Here is a 21,669-nt window from a genome sequence, read left to right as displayed (position 1 = left end):
TTGACCCAGGTTGACCCTTTCACAAAGATGATATAACCGCGTTGATTCGCACATTACCAGGTACAAAATCTTGACCCGGTAATTTGCTTGTCTGTGTGAAAGGGGGGGTCAGATAGGGACCGGCAAAATTACCTGGCACTGAAATGCCAGGTAAAATCGGGGATTTTCAGACATTTCGGTCTGAAAGTGGTATAACAGAACCATAAGGTATGATGAATAGACCCCTTTGATGCTAATAAATGCATGTGGCTTGGTCTGACAATGCCAGCCATTGTTTCCAATGTCAGTATACCAACTCATGTTTATACTTGTGGTCAGGTGATTTGCTTGACAGTGTTGCTTCTTAACCTGGTCTTGCTCCATTGAATGTGTTTAAAACAAGTTGAATACATTGGTTCAATGGCATTATCACCATTGATCTCCAAAATGGAAGAATTCCAGTAAGCTTCTTTTTGTTATTTTACCTAACTCCAGCCAAAAAATAAAATGTTAGTTTTGAGTGGAGTTATTTTCTCATATGTGTTCAAAAGAAATAAAATGAAATACAATTGTAGAGCACCACAGAATATCCAAAGTAACAAAAAATATAAAGTGCATAATGACTGTGGCAGCAAGACATTGGGGAGCCAATGGGGGTTTATCCATGTATAAATTAGACACAAAGGACCTCCTTCACAATTGAACATAAAAACAATTTGGAGGTTTTTTTTTGGCGATGTGTGTGTTTTTTTCCAAGCAACTTACACTTATAACTCCCTATGACAGAGGTGCCAGGGTGAGGGTTATGTATATGCGGCCAGAGTACAATAAGGGGCATTTTGATAAAAATTAAGCCTAAGATGGTCGGTGAAAAGTCACAAATGCAATTGTTTGGAAGGTCATGATTTGTAGATACTCAAACCCTGGTGCCAGTTGTGAACTGAAAATGTTGATGATTACAGCCGCAGACTGCGTCTGATTTGTCTACAACGTCTAAAGTACACCCATTAATGGAAATTAGATATGAGTATGGACCTCCGTGTTTTGGTTTTGGTTCTAATTTAGCATCATGTTTTGGTGTTCGCAAGATCACCTTCAGGTGTTTTGGTTCGGATTCAGATTTCGGTTCGGTTTAAAATCGATAATCATTGATACAATTCAATAAAAACAACTAAAATCATGTAGTTTTTGCAATCAAAAGCCTGAAATTCAGATTTAAAATCCAATTTCCAAACCGTTGGAATATTCAAACTGGGACTCTGTTCGGATCAGATCTCCTCGGGGGATCCGAACCAGGTTTTGGTTCGGTTTGGATCCACAAATTTGGGAGGATTCTGAGTTTTGGAGAACTGAACTGCATATCTCTAATGCGATTGAAGTTAAATGCTACAAATCTGATTTAAACAAAACATCACATTCTACTTATTTATACTCAGTTTATAGAAATAAAGTATAAGGTTGTCCATATGTTGAGTGTAAAAGAAAATAAATTAAATTTGCAGCTTGTTCGATTAGCATCTCATATGGGCCCTCATTCCGAGTTGATCGCTCGCTAGCTTCTTTTAGCAGCAGTGCACAAGCTAAGCTGCCGCCCTCTGGGAGTGTATCTTAGCTTAGCAGAAGTGCGACCGAAAGGTTAGCAGAACAGTGCTGACATTTTTTCATGCAGTTTCAGAGTAGCTGCAGACCTACTCCTTCCTTGCGATCACTTCACTCAGTTTAGTTCCTACTTTGACGTCACAAACACGCTCTGCGTTCGGCCAGCCACTCCCCCGTTTCCCCAGGTACGCCTGCGTTTTTACCTGACACGCCTGCGTTTTTTAGCACACTCCCGGAAAACGGTCAGTTACCACCCAGAAACACTCACTTCCTGTCAATCATTCACCAATCAGCAGAGCGACTGAAAAACGTTGCTCGACCTTGTGTAAAACTGTATCGTTTTTTGTGAAAGTACTTTGCGCGTGCGCACTGCGGCCCGTACGCATGTGCAGAAATGCAGATTTTTAGCCTGATCGCTGCGCTGCGAACAACGGCAGCTAGCGATCAACTCGGAATGACTCCCATGGTCCAGTTGAATTGGGCCCTTATCTGCATTCTCTGTCCATTTACTTAAACATGTTAGCATTGTTCTGCTATTCCCGGTGCATCTGCTACTGTAACCTGCATGAGGAGGTAGGAGCACTTGCTACCTATGTAGCACTGGTCATATTTCAAATCTGCTGCAGCAGCTGAGAATGGTTAGCAAAATACACCTGAGTACATAAAGGGTGAGATATCATCAGGGTTTACCTGCCAAAAAAGGAAAAGTACCACTGATATGATGCTGGTTTATTAGTACATGAGTGCTATCTCAGTCTCTGCATGGTAACACTAAGGAACTGAGGACAAGGGGGGAAATCTGCAGGGTTTTTTTCTGCATGCTGGAAACTCCCATACTCTGTATTGGGATGTGGTCGGGATCCAGACAGCAGAGGCGGATTTAGACCTCATGGGGCCCTAAGTAAGGGACCAATTTGGGTACTCCCTTCCTCAAACAACCCCCTTCCCCCAGTCAGTCAGTGTATGCCAACAATCTCCCCCCACCCCATTACAGCTTGCACAGACATGTCCACCCCATACCAGGCAAAAAACTGAACAGACAACCCCCCCAACCACCACCACCCTCCTCCCAGCTGATAGCTTGCAAAACACCCCCCACCCTTCACGCATGGACCCATTGACAGTTCTCTCCACCCCCCCACCCCCCCCAGCTGCAGACTTGGGGATGGTTTTTACCTGATCCCAGTCAGCACAATCTTATTCACATTACACCACATGTCGTGCCCCAGGGGGGGCATTATGTGTGTAAGCAGCACAACTACAGTGGGCATTGTGTATATAAGGGGCATAACTGCTGTGGGCATTATGTGTAGGAGCGGCACAACTACAGGGGGCATTATGTGTGTAATGGGCTCTACTACTTTGAGCATTAAGTGTACAAGAGGGATGCAGTCATGTGACCACCGCTTGGGATCCCGGCGGTCCCCTTGCTGACGGCAGGATCCCGAGTGATCAAACGCCTGTCAGTCAGCATGCCGCTTTACATTCCAACTCATGGGTGTCCACGATACCTATAGAGTGGGAATAGAACACTCATAATGTGCCCTGTAGTAGTGCCGCTTATACACATAATGCCGCTTGTAGTTATGCCGCTTATACACATAATGCCCCCTGTAGTTGTGCTGCTTACACATAATGCCCCCTTTAGTTGTGCTGCTTATACACATAATGCCCCCTTTAGTTATGCCGCTTACACATAATGCCCCCTGTAGTTTTGCCGCTTATACACATAATGCCTCCATGTAGTTATGCTGCTTACACAAATAATGCGCCCTGTAGTTATGCCGCTTAGACACATAATGCCCCCTGTAGTTATGCTGCTTACACACATAATGCGCCCTGTAGTTATGCCACTTACTGTTAGGGTCTCCTGCCCTGTGCTGCCACGTCGTCATGGCAACCGGGAGACAAGTGCTAGTGGAGTAACCTGAGCGCAGCTGATACTCCGGTTCGGGTCTTTTGCTGTGCAGTGGTTATAGGCTCTGTGCACGGCAGGGGATCCGGTGCTGGTTTTTGTGCTCACAGTCTGTGAGGTCTGAGTGGGGCGTGGACAGCACCTGCTTTATAAGGCCTCTTTTCAGGGTAAGCAGATGCTGCTGAATCTCTGTTGGTTAGTCAGTTCATGAAAGTTAGCCAGTACTGTGTAGCTTTGTATTTGTTTGTTGCTTACTGCAAATAGGCCTGGGGATTTGGTATTACACTCTGCCAATCCAGACCTAGCAGTAAGACTGGAGTCAGTCGTTTAGCTTGCTGGGGTTCTGTTATTACTCTGTGAACTTAGCAAGTTTGCGGCTGTATTCTAACACTTGCCTGTCTAATCCTGTCTCACTGTGCTAGGTGTCAGGGGTCAGTTTAGTGGCAGTAAGCTTAAACCTGTGCACTGCAAGTGAGAATCAGGATTGTGGAGGCTCTCCTTGTGTCTATCATTCCATCTCTGACCAAGGAGTTTACTGCCACACCCGTTGGTAACCCTTTAGGGTTTTGCTGTTGCCCTTAGCAACAGCATTTCGGGTTCTCTACGTATTAAAACACAACATCTTGCTTTTTACATCTGAGCAGTTCTAATACAAGGGAGATACCCAGTTCCTTAGCCTCTGGGCTTCTCTGTTCACTGTGTGTGTATTTTGTTACCCTATCACCTTCTGTGTACGTTATGTCATATTCCCCAGTTTGTCTGTGAGTCCATTTGTTTTGCATAACAGTTCTGACACTAGTACTTTCCTGCAGGCACTGGTGTGCATAACATATTCAGCAGCCTAATACTCCTGTTGAAATTTTGTGGGAATATGGAGCATACCCCTCAAAATACGTTGCAACAGGTGGTCGATCAGGTGCAGGTCCTGACTCGACAATTTAATGATTTGTCCATTAAAATGCACACCTCCCAGGCTGCTGGCGGAGCTCCCGCAGCAGCAGCACCTGCAGGGGTTAAGGAGCCGAAAGTAAATCTCCCGGATCGTTTTTCTGGAGATCGCTCGCAGTTCTTTTGTTTCAAGGAGAGCTGCAAGCTATACTTCCGGCTTAGGCCTCAGTCTTCTGGGTCGGAGATTCAGCGGGTGGGCATAGTGATTTCCTTGCTACAAGGAGACCCACAGGTCTGGGCATATGGGTTGCAGCCTGACTGTCCGTCGCTTAAAAGTGTTGATGCTTTTTTTACGGCACTGGGCATGTTGTATGATGACCCTGACAAGACGGCCTCAGCCGAGGCTCAGATTTCGATCCTTAAGCAAGGGCGAAGGCCAGTTGAGGTTTACTGTACGGAGTTTCGGAGGTTGGCCCATGATACCCAGTGGAATGACCCAGCCCTGAGACACCAGTACCGAAGAGGTCTTTCTAACCAGATAAAGGACCAACTGGTACAATATCCCTTGCCTGATAGCTTGGATCAGCTCATGCAGTTATCCATCCGGGTGGATAGACGGCTGAGAGAGCGTAGGCTTGAAAGGGAGACTGAGATTTCCTTCCTTCCCAAGGGAACCTCAGACTCTGAGGAATTTTCTGAGGAGCCTATGCAGATTGGGGCTACCCGCCTCTCCTCGCGTGAGAAGACGCGGAGGAGACAGCAGGGGTTGTGTTTGTACTGTGGGAATAAAGGTCATGTGGTAGTATCATGCCCAGAAAAGCCGGAAAACTTCAGGGCCTGAGGGTGATGGGAAATATCCTGTCAGGCCAGAAGTCAGAATTTCCCAAGAAGACTTTTATCATTCCGGTGACCTTGAAGATCCTCGGTCAAACTGTCAAGACTGAGGCCTTTGTGGACAGTGGGGCCGACGGGGTTTTTATGGACCGCCAATTCGCCCTAAAACACTCTGTTCCCTTAGTACCCTTGGCATCGGAAATTGAGATTTGTGGGTTAAACGGGGAACCATTATCCCAAGGTAAAATTACCTCTTGCACTAGCCAGATTTCTTTGTTTATTGGAGCCACACACTCTGAAAAATTGTCCTTTTATGTGACTGTCTGTACTTTTGCCCCATTGGTGTTGGGGTTACCCTGGTTAAGGGCCCACAATCCTCAATTTGACTGGGTCTCTGGGGAGATTCTTAGTTGGGGTACTGATTGTTTCAGGAGTTGCTTGAGCCTTCCAGTCAGGCTCTCGCAGCTAAGTTTGCCAGGATTGCCAGGGTGTTATGCAGATTTTGCGGACGTGTTCTCCAAAAAAGTTGCAGAGGTACTACCTCCCCATCGCCCCTATGACTGTGCCATTGATTTGTTGCCAAATGCTAAGCTTCCCAAGAGCAGGTTGTACTCCCTGTCACGTCCTGAGACTCAGGCTATGGCAGAGTACATTCAGGAGAACTTGGCTAAGGGATTTATCAGACCTTCACAGTCTCCAGTTGGGTCGGGGTTCTTCTTCGTGGGTAAAAAGGACGGTTCGTTGCGACCCTGCATCGACTTCAGGGAATTGAACCGTATCACGATTAAAAACTCATACCCACTGCCTCTCATTTCGGTCTTGTTTGACCAGCTTCGTACTGCCACCATTTTTTCTAAGATTGACCTACGCGGTGCGTACAATCTAATCCGAATAAGAGAGGGGGATGAATGGAAGACTGCCTTTAATACCCACTCAGGGCATTATGAATATTTGGTGATGCCTTTTGGGCTCTGTAATGCCCCGGCAGTCTTCCAGGATTTCATGAATGATGTGCTCAGGGAATATTTGGATAGATTCTTAGTTGTATACTTAGATGGCATCCTAATCTTCTCCCATTCCCTGGAGGAACATCGGAAGCATGTACGCTTAGTCCTCCAGAAACTCAGAGACCACCGGCTTGGGGCGAAGCTGGAGAAGTGCGAATTTGAAGTTCAGCAAATCGCATTTCTAGGATATATTATCTCCCCAGAAGGTTTCCAAATGGAGGGTTCCAAGGTACAGGCAGTCCTGGATTGGGTGCAGCCCACTAGTTTGAAGGCGCTTCAGCGTTTCCTGGGCTTTGCGAATTTTTATAGACGATTTATCGCTGGATTTTCGTCTATAGTGGCGCCCTTGGTGGCACTCACTAAGAAAGGGGCGGATGTTGCTCACTGGTCTTGTGAGGCTAAAGCGGCTTTTGCCCGTCTCAAAAGGGCATTTGTTTCGGCCAAGGTGCTGCGACACCCAGATCCAGAGCGTCCTTTTGTGGTGGAGGTGGATGCCTCTGAGATGGGTATTGGGGCAGTGCTTTCTCAGATGGGAGTGTCTGATAATCGCCTTCATCCCTGTGCTTACTTTTCCCGTAAATTTTCGCCTGCCGAGATGAATTATGACGTGGGTAACCGGGAATTGTTGGCTATTAAGGATGCACTCGAGGAGTGGAGACACTGGCTTGAGGGGGCTAAGTTTGTGGTCTCAATTCTCACTGACCATAAGAATCTGGCATATTTAGAGTCAGCGAAGCGTCTCAATGCCAGGCAGGCACGATGGGCTTTGTTTTTTGCTCGCTTTAATTTTTTGATAACATATCGCCCTGGGTCAAAAAACATCAAGGCTGATGCGCTCTCGCGGAGTTTTGCTCCAATCCAGGAGACCACCGAGGAGCCGTTGCCCATTGTTTCCCCATCATGTATTAAAGTGGGCATTACCCAGGACCTCTTATCATTAGTCCTTAGAGCACAGGAGCAGGCTCCTCCAGACCTTCCGGTAGGTCTTTTGTTTGTGCCTCCTAGGTTAAGACAGCGAGTGTTCCTGGAATTTCATGCCAAGAAGTCGGCAGGTCACCCGGGTATTGCCAGAACTCGGGAGTTGCTATCTAGGGCGGTGTGGTGGCCCTCGGTGGCTAAGGATGTGGATCAGTGGGTTCGGGCATGTGACATCTGTGCCCGAAATAAGACTCCTAGAGGGGTTCCTGTTGGCCCATTACATCCACTCTCTATCCCATCTAAGCCATGGACCCACATTTCAATGGATTTTGTGGTGGACTTGCCCAAATCCTCGGGGATGACAGCCATCTGGGTTGTCGTTGACAGGTTTTCGAAGATGGCGCACTTCGTTCCACTGGTTGGGCTGCCATCAGCCAGACGCCTGTCTGAATTATTTATGCTGCATGTTGTGCGTCTCCACGGGTTGCCACTTGATGTGGTCTCTGACCGCGGATCCCAGTTTGTGGCCAAATTCTGGAGGGCATTTTGTTCCGATCTCCAGATTTCTGTCAGCTTGTCGTCAGGCTACCATCCGCAGTCTAATGGGCAGACTGAAAGGGTGAACCAGTCCTTGGAGCAGTTCCTCAGGTGTTATGTCTCCAAGTGTCAGACTGACTGGGTTGCTCATCTGTCCATGGCGGAGTTTGCCTATAACAACGCGGCTCACTCTGCTACAGGGATCTCTCCCTTCCTTTGTGTGTATGGGCATCATCCTAAGGCCAATTCTTTTGACCCCCTGGACTCCACGCCTGGTGGTTCCTCTGTGGTTTCGGTCCTTAGAGGTATTTGGCGGAAAGTGAAGAAAGCCCTTGTGTCTGTGTCATTAGTGACCAAAAGGGTTTTTGATAAGCGGAAAAGACCCTGCAGCTTCAAATTAGGAGACTTCGTCTGGTTGTCTACCAAGAATTTGAAGTTGAGACAGCCATCTCATAAGTTAGGGCCCCGGTTCATCGGCCCTTATAAGATCACCAGGGTTATCAATCCGGTGGCATTTCAGTTAGATCTGCCCCGTTCTTTGGGTATCAATAAAACATTTCATTGTTCCCTTTTAAAACGGGCGATTAGTAATCCTTCTTCCAGTGGAAGACCTTCCCCTCTTCTGATACGTGGCCAGAGGGAGTTTGTTGTTGAAAGGATTCTTGACTCCAAGGTGGTTCGGGGTCGGCTGTCATTTTTGGTGCACTGAAAGGGGTATGGCCCGGAGGAGCGGTCGTGGGTGCGCAGTTGTGATCTTCATGCCCCCAGACTGATACGCTCTTTCTTCTCGCAGTTCCCCGATAAACCCGGTGGTAGGGGTTCTTTGACCCCTCGTCAGAGGGGGGGTACTGTTAGGGTCTCCTGCCCTGTGCTGCCACGTCGTCATGGCAACCGGGAGACAAGTGCTAGTGGAGTAACCTGAGCGCAGCTGATACTCCGGTTCGGGTCTTTTGCTGTGCAGTGGTTATAGGCTCTGTGCACGGCAGGGGATCCGGTGCTGGTTTTTGTGCTCACAGTCTGTGAGGTCTGAGTGGGGCGTGGACAGCACCTGCTTTATAAGGCCTCTTTTCAGGGTAAGCAGATGCTGCTGAATCTCTGTTGGTTAGTCAGTTCATGAAAGTTAGCCAGTACTGTGTAGCTTTGTATTTGTTTGTTGCTTACTGCAAATAGGCCTGGGGATTTGGTATTACACTCTGCCAATCCAGACCTAGCAGTAAGACTGGAGTCAGTCGTTTAGCTTGCTGGGGTTCTGTTATTACTCTGTGAACTTAGCAAGTTTGCGGCTGTATTCTAACACTTGCCTGTCTAATCCTGTCTCACTGTGCTAGGTGTCAGGGGTCAGTTTAGTGGCAGTAAGCTTAAACCTGTGCACTGCAAGTGAGAATCAGGATTGTGGAGGCTCTCCTTGTGTCTATCATTCCATCTCTGACCAAGGAGTTTACTGCCACACCCGTTGGTAACCCTTTAGGGTTTTGCTGTTGCCCTTAGCAACAGCATTTCGGGTTCTCTACGTATTAAAACACAACATCTTGCTTTTTACATCTGAGCAGTTCTAATACAAGGGAGATACCCAGTTCCTTAGCCTCTGGGCTTCTCTGTTCACTGTGTGTGTATTTTGTTACCCTATCACCTTCTGTGTACGTTATGTCATATTCCCCAGTTTGTCTGTGAGTCCATTTGTTTTGCATAACAGTTCTGACACTAGTACTTTCCTGCAGGCACTGGTGTGCATAACACTTACATACATAGTGCCCACTGCAGTTATGCCACTTATACACATAATGCCCCCCGTAGTTATGCCGCTTACACACATAATGCCTACTGTAGTTATTTCGCTTATATACATAATGCCACCTGTAGTTATGCCACTTATACACATATTGCCCCCTGTAGCTGTGTCGCTTATACACATAAAGCCCTCTGTAGTTCTGCCGCTTATAAATATAATGTCCCCTGTAGTTATGCCGCTTACACACATAATGCCCCCTGTTGTTATGACACTTATACACAATGCCCCCTGTAGTTATGCTACTTACACACATAATGCCCCCTGTAGTTATGCTGCTTATACACACTTGTCCCCTGTAGTTATGCCGCTTATACACACTTGTCCCCTGTAGTTATGCCACTTACACACATAATGTGCCCTGTATTTATGCCGCTTATACACATAATGCCTCCTGTAGTTATGCCGTTTATACACATAATGCACCCTGTAGTTGTGCCCCTTACTCATGCCAGGAGCGTGCAGGGGGCTCCGGGACCAACAGCGGGCAGGAGGCACCGGGACCGGGAAGGAGGTGCCGGGACTGGGAGCGGGCAGGAGACTGACATCACTAGACAGTCCAGCATGGCTTCGCACTACAGAGTGTTCAACTTAAAATAAACTACAGCTCCCGACAGCCCTTGCTACTGGGAGCTCCCGGCAGCAAAGGATGCTGGGAGTTGTAGTTTATTTTTAGTGTGAACAAATAGTCAGTGTAGTGCAGCGTGGTGCTGGACTGTTTCACACCAGCAACAGTGCTGTCCTGGAGATTAAGCCCTGTTGGCAGGCCCCTGGGACCCGCCGGACACTAAGCTACTGCATGATGGTCAAGATCCTGACACCAGAATCCCAACACTGAGAATGCCGATGGATCCCTGAGGTGTGTATGAGGATTTGGGTTAGCTGTAGACTCTAGGGAGAGGATAAGGCTGCGGGAGGGATGATTTGGGGTCAGTGGTAAAATGCTTACCAGGAGGCTGTCTGCATTCTCAGCATCAGGATTCTGGTATTGGGAATCCGATCGCTGGGATTTAAGATGCAACACATGCTATATTCTAAAGCTTTCATAGTGTAAGTATATTATCTGAAGGGATAATTTGTCCCACATTTTGATTGCCAGATTTGGCTCCCGTGAAACTATTCCATTTTTTGAGCATGTTTTTGGTGAATATAAATATTTATAGATTTACACTATAGGTGGGTACACACTAGACCAGTGATGGGGAACCTTGACACTCCAGCTGTTGTTGAACTACACATCCCAGCATGCCCTGCTACAGTTTTAGCATGTCCAAATAGCAAAACTGTAGCAGGGCTTGCTGGGATGTGTAGTTCAACAGCAGCTGGCGTGCCAAGGTTCCCTATCACTGCACTAAGCAATGTGCTCTACGAGTGAAGTTGCCTAGTGTGTTCCCTTCACTGCCGGGGCGGTCGTCTGCAGTGCATTCACATTGAGCGATATGCAAACAATATTGCTCAGTGACGTCACGCTGCTGGGCTTAGCATGTAGTTTTTAGATAACAGTCCAAATTCAGCTGCATGCACGGCCGACAGTGAGGGTCGTTAATGACCCGCGGGGCCGCACATCGCTCGTCGTTGGGCTGCATACACACTAGTCGATATGGTTAACGACGTTGCTCAGGAAGGGCAAAATAAGCGATGTTGTTTATTTTATCGGCAAGTGTGTACCCACTTTATGTTGTAGTTTCTTTATATATCTTATTACATGTTCGGAATCAGATTCATGTTATTAATATCCATTGATCATTGTGGTGGAGATATATCTCCAAAGGTTTCCTGGATTGGGGCACATTTGTTGGGACATTACTTAAGAGCCTACCTGTTTGGAGCATTTGGTGGTCCTCAGTTACAGTATATACATACTTGCCTACCCTCTCGGAATGGCCAGTAGCCTCCGGACCCCCAATTCTCCTTCGGCCATCCTCAGCAAAGCACAAATGGGCTGTCTGAGGGAACCCAATGACGCCGTTCACGCAGAATCACGTAATTGTAACTCTATCCCTTCCTTACAATGCCTGTTTTCTCTTCACTGTATAGCGGGGGGTGGAGCCACGTTGATGCAATCATGATGTCACACCCCCGGACAGCCCTCCCACCAGCCGCGCCCCCTATGCACCTACCCCACTGCTCCCTCCCGGAGGCGGGTGCAGCAAAGTAGGTAAGTAAGAGTATATAGGTATTAACGAAGGGCTGCTTGGTTCTTCTTTTATTACTGGGCAGAAGCCAGAGGAACAAAAGACATGAAATCAAAGTAACAAACATTTTTACTGTGCCTTTCATCAGACTGAACATAGTCTTTTTAAAGTGACAATAACATGATACATCCTCATAAATATAAATATCTTATTAATATCTTACCCAATCATTTATCAGATCACTTTGTAACAGCAGCTACTTCGTAGATAAAAATACGCAATAAAATGATTGTGAATTTGTTGTTATACAAACATTATTTTAGCTTCTGAAATCCATTCACGGTACATCAGTTGTAAGATTGTACAGTACAATAATTGGCATGTGCTTACACAAATATGCTACAGAACGTTACTTACTCTGTCCCCTCTGTCCCATTGCCTTTAGTAAGTGGATCAAATTCTAGGAGCTCGTAGTAATTTGGCAATGGTGCACTGATATTGGAATCATCTGCAATGGAATATGAAATACATAAGCTAATGTAATCTTAACTGAAATGTTTCAAACAACATCATACAGAATTCTACCCTTAACATGTTTGTACATAATTTATCTGCCCTACTGAAAGGCACAGTATTTATCTTCTCTCTCAAAGGCCAATAAAGAAACATAAGCCAGAGTCTTATAGGCCCTGCACACTGGGCAATGTTACTGAAAGATATGAACAATCTTGTTCATTAATGAGCGAGATACCGTTCATATCTTTCAGTGTGGAGGCACCAGCGATGATGCGCGGCCCCGCTTTCGTTCATTGTCGATGCCCCGTCGCTTGTGAATGCAGGCCAATATGGACGATCTCATCCATATTTGCCTGCACTGCTATGGAGCCGGGTGACGGGGGGGGGGTGAAGAAACTTCACTCCCCCCGTCACTCCCGACCGGGGTCGCCCGTATCCGCCGCTGAGAAGCTCGGCGGCGGATCGCATAGTGTGTAGGGCCCATTACAAAGAAACATCGAATTTGACAGCAGATAAGAATCATTTGGCCCATCAAGTTTCCCTTTTAGGGTTAGGGGTTTGGTTAGGGTATTAGTGTTAGGGTATTTGGTCAGGATTAGGGTTAGAATTAATGGTAAGGTCTTGCACACTGAAATTATGAAAATGGCAAATCGCGGGCAATTAATGTATTTGGATCCAGATTTATGGACAGGAACACAGCAGTACTGCAGGAATAACTTCCGTAGCCAGGGACATAACTAGAACTTGTGGACCCCATAGCAAAATTTTAAGGGGCCCCAAACTCAGGTCTCCTGAGAGAGTGTGGCAGCAGGGACATATAGACAGAGAGTGGTGGAAGGAACACAGAGAGTTACAGCAGAGACACAGAGACAGAGAATAGAGTGCCGGGACACAGAGATAGAGTGCCGGCAAAGACATAGGGTCAGAGAAAGGTAGCAGGGACTTAGGGACAGAAAGAGGCAGCAGGGGCCGGGGACGCTGCTCAACTACTTCTGAGGGAGGGGGTGGCACGGCACCTGCGGCTGTTCTGTTTGGTGGGGTAGGGGAGCCGAGCCCCGGCCCTTAGAGTTGGCTGGGTGCAGGGGGAGCTGTGGGCCCTGGAAGAATCTCGGGCACCATAGCAGCTGCACCCCCTGTATCCTCGGTAGTTACACCACTGACTGTAGCTTGACCCTTTCTTATTTATTTTATATATACTGTAGCTCTCATTCTATTATGGGGTTGCTGCCTATAATTATAAAAGTTACTATTGGATATATTTATATCTTTACTACACAAGGAAGGTGGGTGCCATGAAACTCTGCAGCCAGTCAGCGCAGAATAACAAACTTTGTCCATGAGAGACAAAGAATGAAAGTTTGCAATTCAGCAATGCTTTCTGATCAGCAGAATTCAGGATCTAAATGAACTTAAAGCAAAGTTACTCTGCACAGACATAATATTCTGGAGTCACAAGTGCAGAGGGTAGAATCAGACATCGAGCTGTTTTTAGAAACATAAACTATTCAAACCACTGAGAAAAACTATTCAAACCACTCATAAAGCTTGTTGTTAAGTTACTACTAGAATGTCCAAAGTGATTTATTAGACAATATTGCAGTTTAAATCTCACATGCGCTAGTACTGAGGGCAGTAGAGAGCCTGGCTGGGCCCAGGTACTTTCAGGGCGTGTGACCTAATCACAGGAGGTGTGGCCGTGCACCCTTAGAAAGGAGAAAAGCTGTAGCTGCTGCTGCCAGGTAAGGATGGGCGACCTGCAAATACATTATAGAAACTCTTTCTACAAGAATATGTGTTTTATCCACAGCTACCAGAACATATTCTCAATCACACTGTACATATAAATCAATTATCAGAAACAATTTGTGGTTATCCAGGGAAGAGGTCACCATGACTCAATCTTCTGCAATATCTTGCCACTTTTACCTGATTTTTCTGCCAGTGTTCTGGTAGAGTCTTTCGATGTTGGCACAATAGTAGGACTCAGAATTGGGATGGCAGGAAGTAGGTTTGAATTTACAGGCAAAAGAGGTGATGAGTTGGGAGGTGGGGGCAGAACAGGTGTTGAATGTTGAATTGTTGGGAGGAAAGGAGATGACATTGGTACTCCTTGGAAAAGAGGTGTTCCATTCTGGGCTAATGGAAGGAAAGATGTATCATGTAGGATCTGCAACAACAGCAAAAAACAATATAATATGTTGTGGGCGTTTTGTATAAAATATATAACAAATTACAGTATGTATTTGATAATGAAACAATTAAATAGAATGTATCCTTAAAAACTCATAGGCTTACGAACATGGATATTTACGACTGTGAAGGTTTTTTGAGCTAGGTGGCATGCAAAGCTCCCTCTATTATTTGACATTTTAAGTCTCACCATACTGTTACATCTACTTTGATATAAGTCTTTCAGAGTCTACTGATTTTTATTGCAGTCAGATACGTATACTGATTTTACAGCAGAATATTTTCGTAATAGTACAATTTACAATAGCCATTTTTTTTACTTGACATGTAAGCACACAGTGCTTTATTTATTCATTGTAATTTGTTTATAGTGGGTGTGTTCTTTCATTTTATTATTTTTTAAGCATGGCACCCTACAAAGCAATAATTGTAAACTATTAGATGTGCTTTACCAAACCTAAGAATAACATTATGGTGCTCTGCCAACTCACCTGTAAGAATAACATTATGGTGCTCTCCCAACTCACCTGTAAGAATAACCTTATGGTGCTCTCCCAACTCACCTGTAAGAATAACCTTATGGTGCTCTCCCAACTCACCTGTAAGAATAACCTTATGGTGCTCTCCCAACACACCTGTAAGAATAACCTTATGGTGCTCTCCCAACTCACCTGTAAGAATAACCTTATGGTGCTCTCCCAACTCACCTGTAAGAATAACCTAATGGTGCTCTCCCAACTCACCTGTAAGAATAACCTTATGGTGCTCTCCTAACACACCTGTAAGAATAACCTTATGGTGCTCTCCCAACTCACCTGTAAGAATAACCTTATGGTGCTCTCCCAACTCACCTGTAAGAATAACCTTATGGTGCTTTCCAACTCACCTATAAGAATAACCTTATGGTGCTTTCCAACTCACCTATAAGAATAACCTAATGGTGCTCTCCCAACTCACCTGTAAGAATAACCTTATGGTGCTTTCCAACTCACCTATAAGAATAACATAATGGTGCTCTCCCAACTCACCTGTAAGAATAACCTTATGGTGCTTTTCAACTCACCTATAAGAATAACCTTATGGTGCTTTCCAACTCACCTATAAGAATAACCTTATGGTGCTTTCCAACTCACCTATAAGAATAACCTAATGGTACTCTCCCAACTCACCTGTAAGAATAATCTTATGGTGCTTTCCAACTCACCTGTAAGAATAACCTTATGGTGCTTTACAAACTCACCTGTAAGAATAACCTTATGGTGCTCTCCCAACTCACCTGTCAGAATGTGCTCAATAAAAAGGCCACACTGCTTGAAACTGGTATAAAATGTATTAACTAAAGGAAACCATAATATTGACAGATACACCATTAAAAAAGGTGCTGATTAGCAGGATCATTTATTCTTAATTCATAGAGTTTCCATTTGTTTTAATGTAGTATTTAAACCCACAAAAGATATGGGTAATATACATAATGGGACAGTGCAGAAGTCTATAAGCCGTCATGTAGATATGTGATGGTTGCCAGGAGCTTGGCCAATTGATGTGTCTCACATTCCCATAAATATCCCTGATAAAAAAAAGATAAACATCTACTCTAGAACAGATGGGGTAAGTACTTTTCTTGCACCCATAATGGGAGATGTAACAAGCCCAGGGACGAAAATGTAATGAAGTCCGAGTTCAGCGGCCGTGTGGGATGCCGGCCAAACTCGGACATTTGTTTTCAGGGGCATTCATTTACACAGCATGGTTTAGCGTTGGAAATGAAGGCACCGATAAAATAACATCCGAGTTCGGCCAGCAATCTGCACGGCCACTGAACTCGGATTTCATTACATTCCATCCCTGGAGAGAGATCAAGTGGGGAGAGATAAAGTACCGACCAATCAGCACCTAACGGTCAATTTTCAAACACAGTCTGTAAAATGATGAATAGAAGCTGATTGGTATTTTATCTCTCACCACTTGATCTCTCTCGGGGTTTGATACATCTCCCCCATAGTGATGTCATATTAACTAGCTTGTTCTAGTTTTTGCCATTGTTTTTTTGAAATCTGGATTTAGAATTTGGCATGTCCATATAACTGTGTCATTAGTATGGGTATCCGTTTGGATGGTCGACCATGTTATGGTCGACAGTCATTAGGTCGACCACTATTGGTTGACATTGACATGGTCGACATGGACACATGGTTGACACATTAAAATGGTCGACACATGAAAGGTCGACACATGAAAAGGTCGACATGAGTTTTTCACATTTTTTCTTTTGGGGAACTTTTTCATACTTTACGATTCACATGGACGATTGGGAATGGTAATCTGTGTCGAGCGCAGCGTTAGAGGAGCAAGGCACCTTGCCAGAAGCATGGCGAGCGAAGCGAGCCATGCGAGGGGACGCGGTGCACTAATTGGGTATTCCCGGTCACTTTACGCAAAAAACGACACCCCAAAAAACCTCATGTCGACCTTTTCATGTGTCGACCTTTCATGTGACGAAATTTTTTCATGTGTCGACCTTTTGTCCATGTCGACCACGCCAATGTCGACCACTAGTGGTTAACCTAATAACTGTCGAGCATAACATGGTCGACCATCCATACCGGAACCATTAGTATCACCTAATAGATACCAACAATGTGTTATTTGTATAAAACCTCCAATCCCCCTATGACAGTATACCCATCTCCATGTTCTAGCTCAGACTGGTAGATCACATTGCTGTAATAGATGACTGGTTCGTAGAAATCCTGATGCCTTAGTTTAACAGGCATGTCCAAACTGCGGCCCTCCAGCTGTTGAGAAACTACACATCCCAGCATGCCCTGACACAGCTTTAGCATTCTCTGACAGCAAAACTGTGTCAGGGCATGCTGGGATATGTAGTTGCACAACAGCAGGAGTGCCGCAGTTTGGACATGCTTGCCTTAGTACATTCAGAGACCCCAGGGCATACCTCCCAACTGTCCCGATTTTGGCGGGACAGTCCCGTTTTTCACGGTCTGTTCCGCTGTCCCACCCGCGGGTCGCAGTGTCCCGCGGCTGGGGGGGCAGTTGGGAGATACACCCTGTCACTCGCTGCTCTGAGGAGAGCAGCGGTGAATAGATGCTGTGCGCATGCGCACAGCATCTATTCACGGCAGAGAGGGACAGGGGGCATGACCAGCAGCTCTCACAGCGCTGTTCATGCCCCCATAATGATGAAAACGGGGGCGTGGTTTGCGATTGCGGCACTTGCCGTGAGACCACGCCCCCTTTTGTTAGGCCACACCCCCTAAAAATTGGGCGCACCGAAGGCGCGCAATGTGGTCGCTCTTCCACAGTTGTCAAAGTTGGGAGGTATGCCAGGAGCCTTCAGCAACCTAAGCTAAAAGCACTTTGGATGAATGTGACAAAACCAACTACTGTACTGCACTAAGGGGGTAATTCCAAGTTGATTGCAGCAGGAAATTTTTTAGCAGTTGGGCAAAACCATGTGCACTGCAGGGGGGGGCTGATATAACATTTGCAGAGAAAGTTAGATTTGGGTGGGTTATTTTGTTTCTGTGCAGGGTATACTGGCTGCTTTATTTTCCACACTGCAATTTAGATTGCAGATTGAACTCACCACACCCAAATCTATCTCTCTCTGCACATGTTATATCTGCCCCTCCTGTAGTGCACATGGTTTTGCCCAACTGCTAAAAAATTTCCTGCTGCGATCAACTTTGAATTACCCCCTTAAACTTGTTGTGGACAGACTGCTAAGATGAACAAATGAATATAGCAAACCAACAAGTGCCCAGCTGTGACCACTGTTGTGTTTTTCTGTGCAATTCATGCTTTCATATTTTCATTTTTCTCCTTAACGTATGTTGTTACACTCATAAGAAAAATGAATTCAGTAAAAATAAAACAGCATATAGTATGTGGTTACAGGTACATCCATCCAAATTAGCCCTGCATTAAAGCCTTTTATTTTTGAAACCTTCTTAATGTGTTTGAATGCTAGCAGCATTAACAAGAAATTATACATAACAGTTCATGTAATATTACTTTGCAAAACATATTTCTTCACAAAATAAAATTACACTTATGCCTTCAAATGTTAATTATCGGTATACTAACAGTTTACGTTGGCTGAGATGCTGTGAAGTTGCCAACATAACACCCAAGAAAAAACATATATAATATGTAGAGAGAAATAATAAGATTTTAAACCTACCGGTAAATCTTTTTCTCCTAGTCCGTAGAGGATGCTGGGGACTCCGTAAGGATCATGGGGTATAGACGGGCTCCGCAAGAGACATGGGCACTATAAAGAACTTTAGAATGGGTGTGCACTGGCTCCTCCCTCCATGCCCCTCCTCCAGACCTCAGTTAGAGAAACTGTGCCCAGAGGAGATGGACAATACGAGGAAAGGATTTTGTTAATATAAGGGCAAGATTCATACCAGTCCACACCATCCACACCGTATAACCTGGAATATACGCAACCAGTTAACAGTATGAACAAAACAGTATCAGCTAAAGACTGATCTCAACTGTAACATAACCCTTATGTAAGCTACAACTATATACAAGCCTTGCAGAAATATGTCCGCACTGGGACGGGCGGCCAGCATCCTCTACGGACTAGGAGAAAAAGATTTACCGGTAGGTTTAGAATCTTATTTTCTCTTACGTCCTAGAGGATGCTGGGGACTCCGTAAGGACCATGGGGTTTATACCAAAGCTCCAGACCGGGCGGGAGAGTGCGGACGACTCTGCAGCACCGACTGAGCAAACGCAAGGTCCTCATCAGCCAAGGCATCAAACTTATAGAACTTTGCAAAAGTGTTTGGACCCGACCAGGTAGCTGCTCGGCAAAGCTGTAAAGCCGAGACGCCTCGGGCAGCCGCCCAAGAAGAGGCCACCTTCCTAGTGGAATGGGCCTTTACCGAATTTGGTAACGGCAATCCTGCCGTAGAATGAGCCTGCTGAATTGTGTTACAGATCCAGCGAGCAATAGTCTGCTTCGAAGCAGGAGCGCCAACAAACAGTGCTTCTGTTTTCCTAACCCGAGCCGTCCTGGCTACATAGATTTTTAAGGCCCTGACTACATCCAGGGACTTGGAATCCTCCAAGTCACCCGTAGCCACAGGCACCACAATAGGTTGGTTAATATGAAATGAAGAAACCACCTTAGGCAAAAATTGAAGACGAGTCCTCAACTCTGCTCTATCCGCATGGAAAGTCAAGTAGGGGCTCTTGTGAGACAAGGCCGCCAATTCGGACACATGCCTTGCAGATGCCAAGGCCAACAACATGACCACCTTCCAAGTGAGAAATTTAAATTCAACCGTTTGAAAAGGTTCAAACCAGTGAGACTTCAGGTACCGTAACACCACGTTAAGGTCCCATGGTGCCACTGGGGGCACAAAAGGAAGCTGGATGTGCAGCACTCCCTTTACAAAAGTCTGGACTTCCGGGAGAGAAGCCAATTCCTTCTGAAAGGAAATAGACAGGGCCGAAATCTGTACCTTAATGGAGCCTGATTTTAGGCCCATATCCACTCCTGTCTGTAGAAAGTGGAGAAAACGGCCCAGATGGAAATCTTCCGTAGGAGCATTCCTGGCTTCACACCAAGAAACATACTTCCTCCAGATACGGTGATAATGTTTTGCCGTCACTTCCTTCCTAGCCTTTATCAGAGTAGGGATTACTTCCTCCGGAATACCTTTCCCAGCTAGAATTCGGTGTTCAACCGCCATGCCGTCAAACGTAACCGCGGTAAGTCTTGGAACACGCAGAGCCCTTGTTGTAACAGGTTCTCCCTGAGAGGTAGAGGCCATGGATCTTCTGTGAGCATCTCCTGAAGATCTGAATACCAGGCCCTTCGAGGTCAATCTGGAACAATGAGTATTGTTTTCACTCAATATTTTTGAGATGAGAGGAAGAGGGGGGAACACATAGACCGACTGAAAGACTCAAGGTGTCACCAGGGCATCCACCGCTACTGCCTGAGAATCTCTTGACCTGGCATAATACCTCCGAAGCTTCTTGTTGTGGCGCGACGTCATCATGTCTATGTGAAGAATTCCCCAAAGACTTGTTATCTCTGTAAAAACTTCTTGATGAAGTCCCCACTCTCCTGGATGGAGATCGTGTCTGCTGAGGAAGTCTGCTTCCCAGTTGTCCACTCCCGGAATGAAGACCGCTGACAGAGCGCTTACGTGATTTTACGCCCAGCGAAGAATCCTGGTGGCTTCCGCCATTGCCACTCTGCTCCTTGCCCCGCCTTTGCGGTTTACATGAGCCACGGCTGTGACGTTGTCCGATTGAATCAGAACCGGTAGGTCGCGAAGAAGATTCTCCGCTTGTCGTAGGCCGTTGTATATGGCCCTCAATTCCAGTACGATGATGTGTAGACAAGCCTCCTGGCTTGACCATAGCCCTTGAAAATTTCTTCCTTCTGTGACTGCTCCCCATCCTCGGAGGCTCGCGTCCGTGGTCACCAGAACCCAGTCTTGAATGCCGAACCTGCGACCCTCTAGAAGAGGAGCACTTTGCAGCCACCACAGGAGAGACACCCTGGCCCTGGGGGACAGGCTTATCTTTTGATGTATTAGTTGATGGGACCCGGACCACTTGTCCAGGAGGTCCCACTGAAACGTCCTTGCATGAAACCTGCCGAAGGGGATGGCCTCGTAGGCTGCCATCATTTTCCCCAGAACTCGAGTGCATTGACGAACAGACACTCTTTTTGGTTTTAGCAAGTCTCTGACCATGTTCTGGAGGTCCTGGGCTTTTTCCATCGGGAGAAAAACCCTCTACTGTTCCATGTCCAGAATCATGCCTAGGAATGATAGTCGAGTCGTTGGAATCAATTGTGACTTTGGCAGATTGAGAATCCAACCGTGTTGTTGTAGCACTCTCGGGGAGAGCGACACGCTCTTCTGCAATTGATCTCTCGATCTTGCTTTTATCAGGAGATCGTCCAAGTATGGGATAATTGTGACTCCCTGCCTGCGCAGGAGCTCCATCATCTCTGCCATCACCTTGGTGAAAATCCTCGGGGCCGTGGAAAGCCCAAACGGCAACGTCTGAAACTGGTAATGACAGTCCTGTACAGCGAATCTCAGGTACGCCTGATGAGGAGGATATATGGGGACATGAAGGTATGCATCCTTTATGTCGAGTGACACCATAAAATCCCCCCCTTCCAGACTGGAGATCACAGCCCGGAGCGATTCCATCTTGAATTTGAACTTTTTCAAGTACAGGTTTAGAAATTTTAGATTTAAAATGGGTCTGACCGAGCCATCCGGCTTCGGAACCACGAACAGGGTCGAATAGTACCCTTTCCCCTGTTGGACATGGGGAACCTTGACAATCACCTAC

At 46.1% G+C, this 21,669-nt stretch overlaps 1 protein-coding gene across 1 annotated transcript in view; it reads right to left on the bottom strand.

Moving 5' to 3' along the window:
- The window catches only part of TOM1L1 (target of myb1 like 1 membrane trafficking protein), a 319,221-nt gene that overhangs the window by 8,495 nt on the left and 289,057 nt on the right, over nt 1–21,669 (bottom strand). Inside the window, exons 13-14 of the mRNA XM_063961262.1 lie at nt 14,041–14,281; nt 12,016–12,106 (exon numbers count right to left, since the gene is read on the bottom strand). Of these exons, the coding sequence (XP_063817332.1) occupies nt 12,016–12,106; nt 14,041–14,281 (332 nt within the window). The remainder of the gene's footprint in view (nt 1–12,015; nt 12,107–14,040; nt 14,282–21,669) is intronic.

This window comes from Pseudophryne corroboree, chromosome 3, assembly GCF_028390025.1.
Source record: "Pseudophryne corroboree isolate aPseCor3 chromosome 3, aPseCor3.hap2, whole genome shotgun sequence".
In the NCBI taxonomy this organism is placed as follows: Eukaryota; Metazoa; Chordata; class Amphibia; order Anura; family Myobatrachidae; genus Pseudophryne; species Pseudophryne corroboree.
The sequence above is the reverse complement of the archived record's forward strand: the minus strand, read 5'-3'. Positions and strand labels throughout refer to the sequence as shown.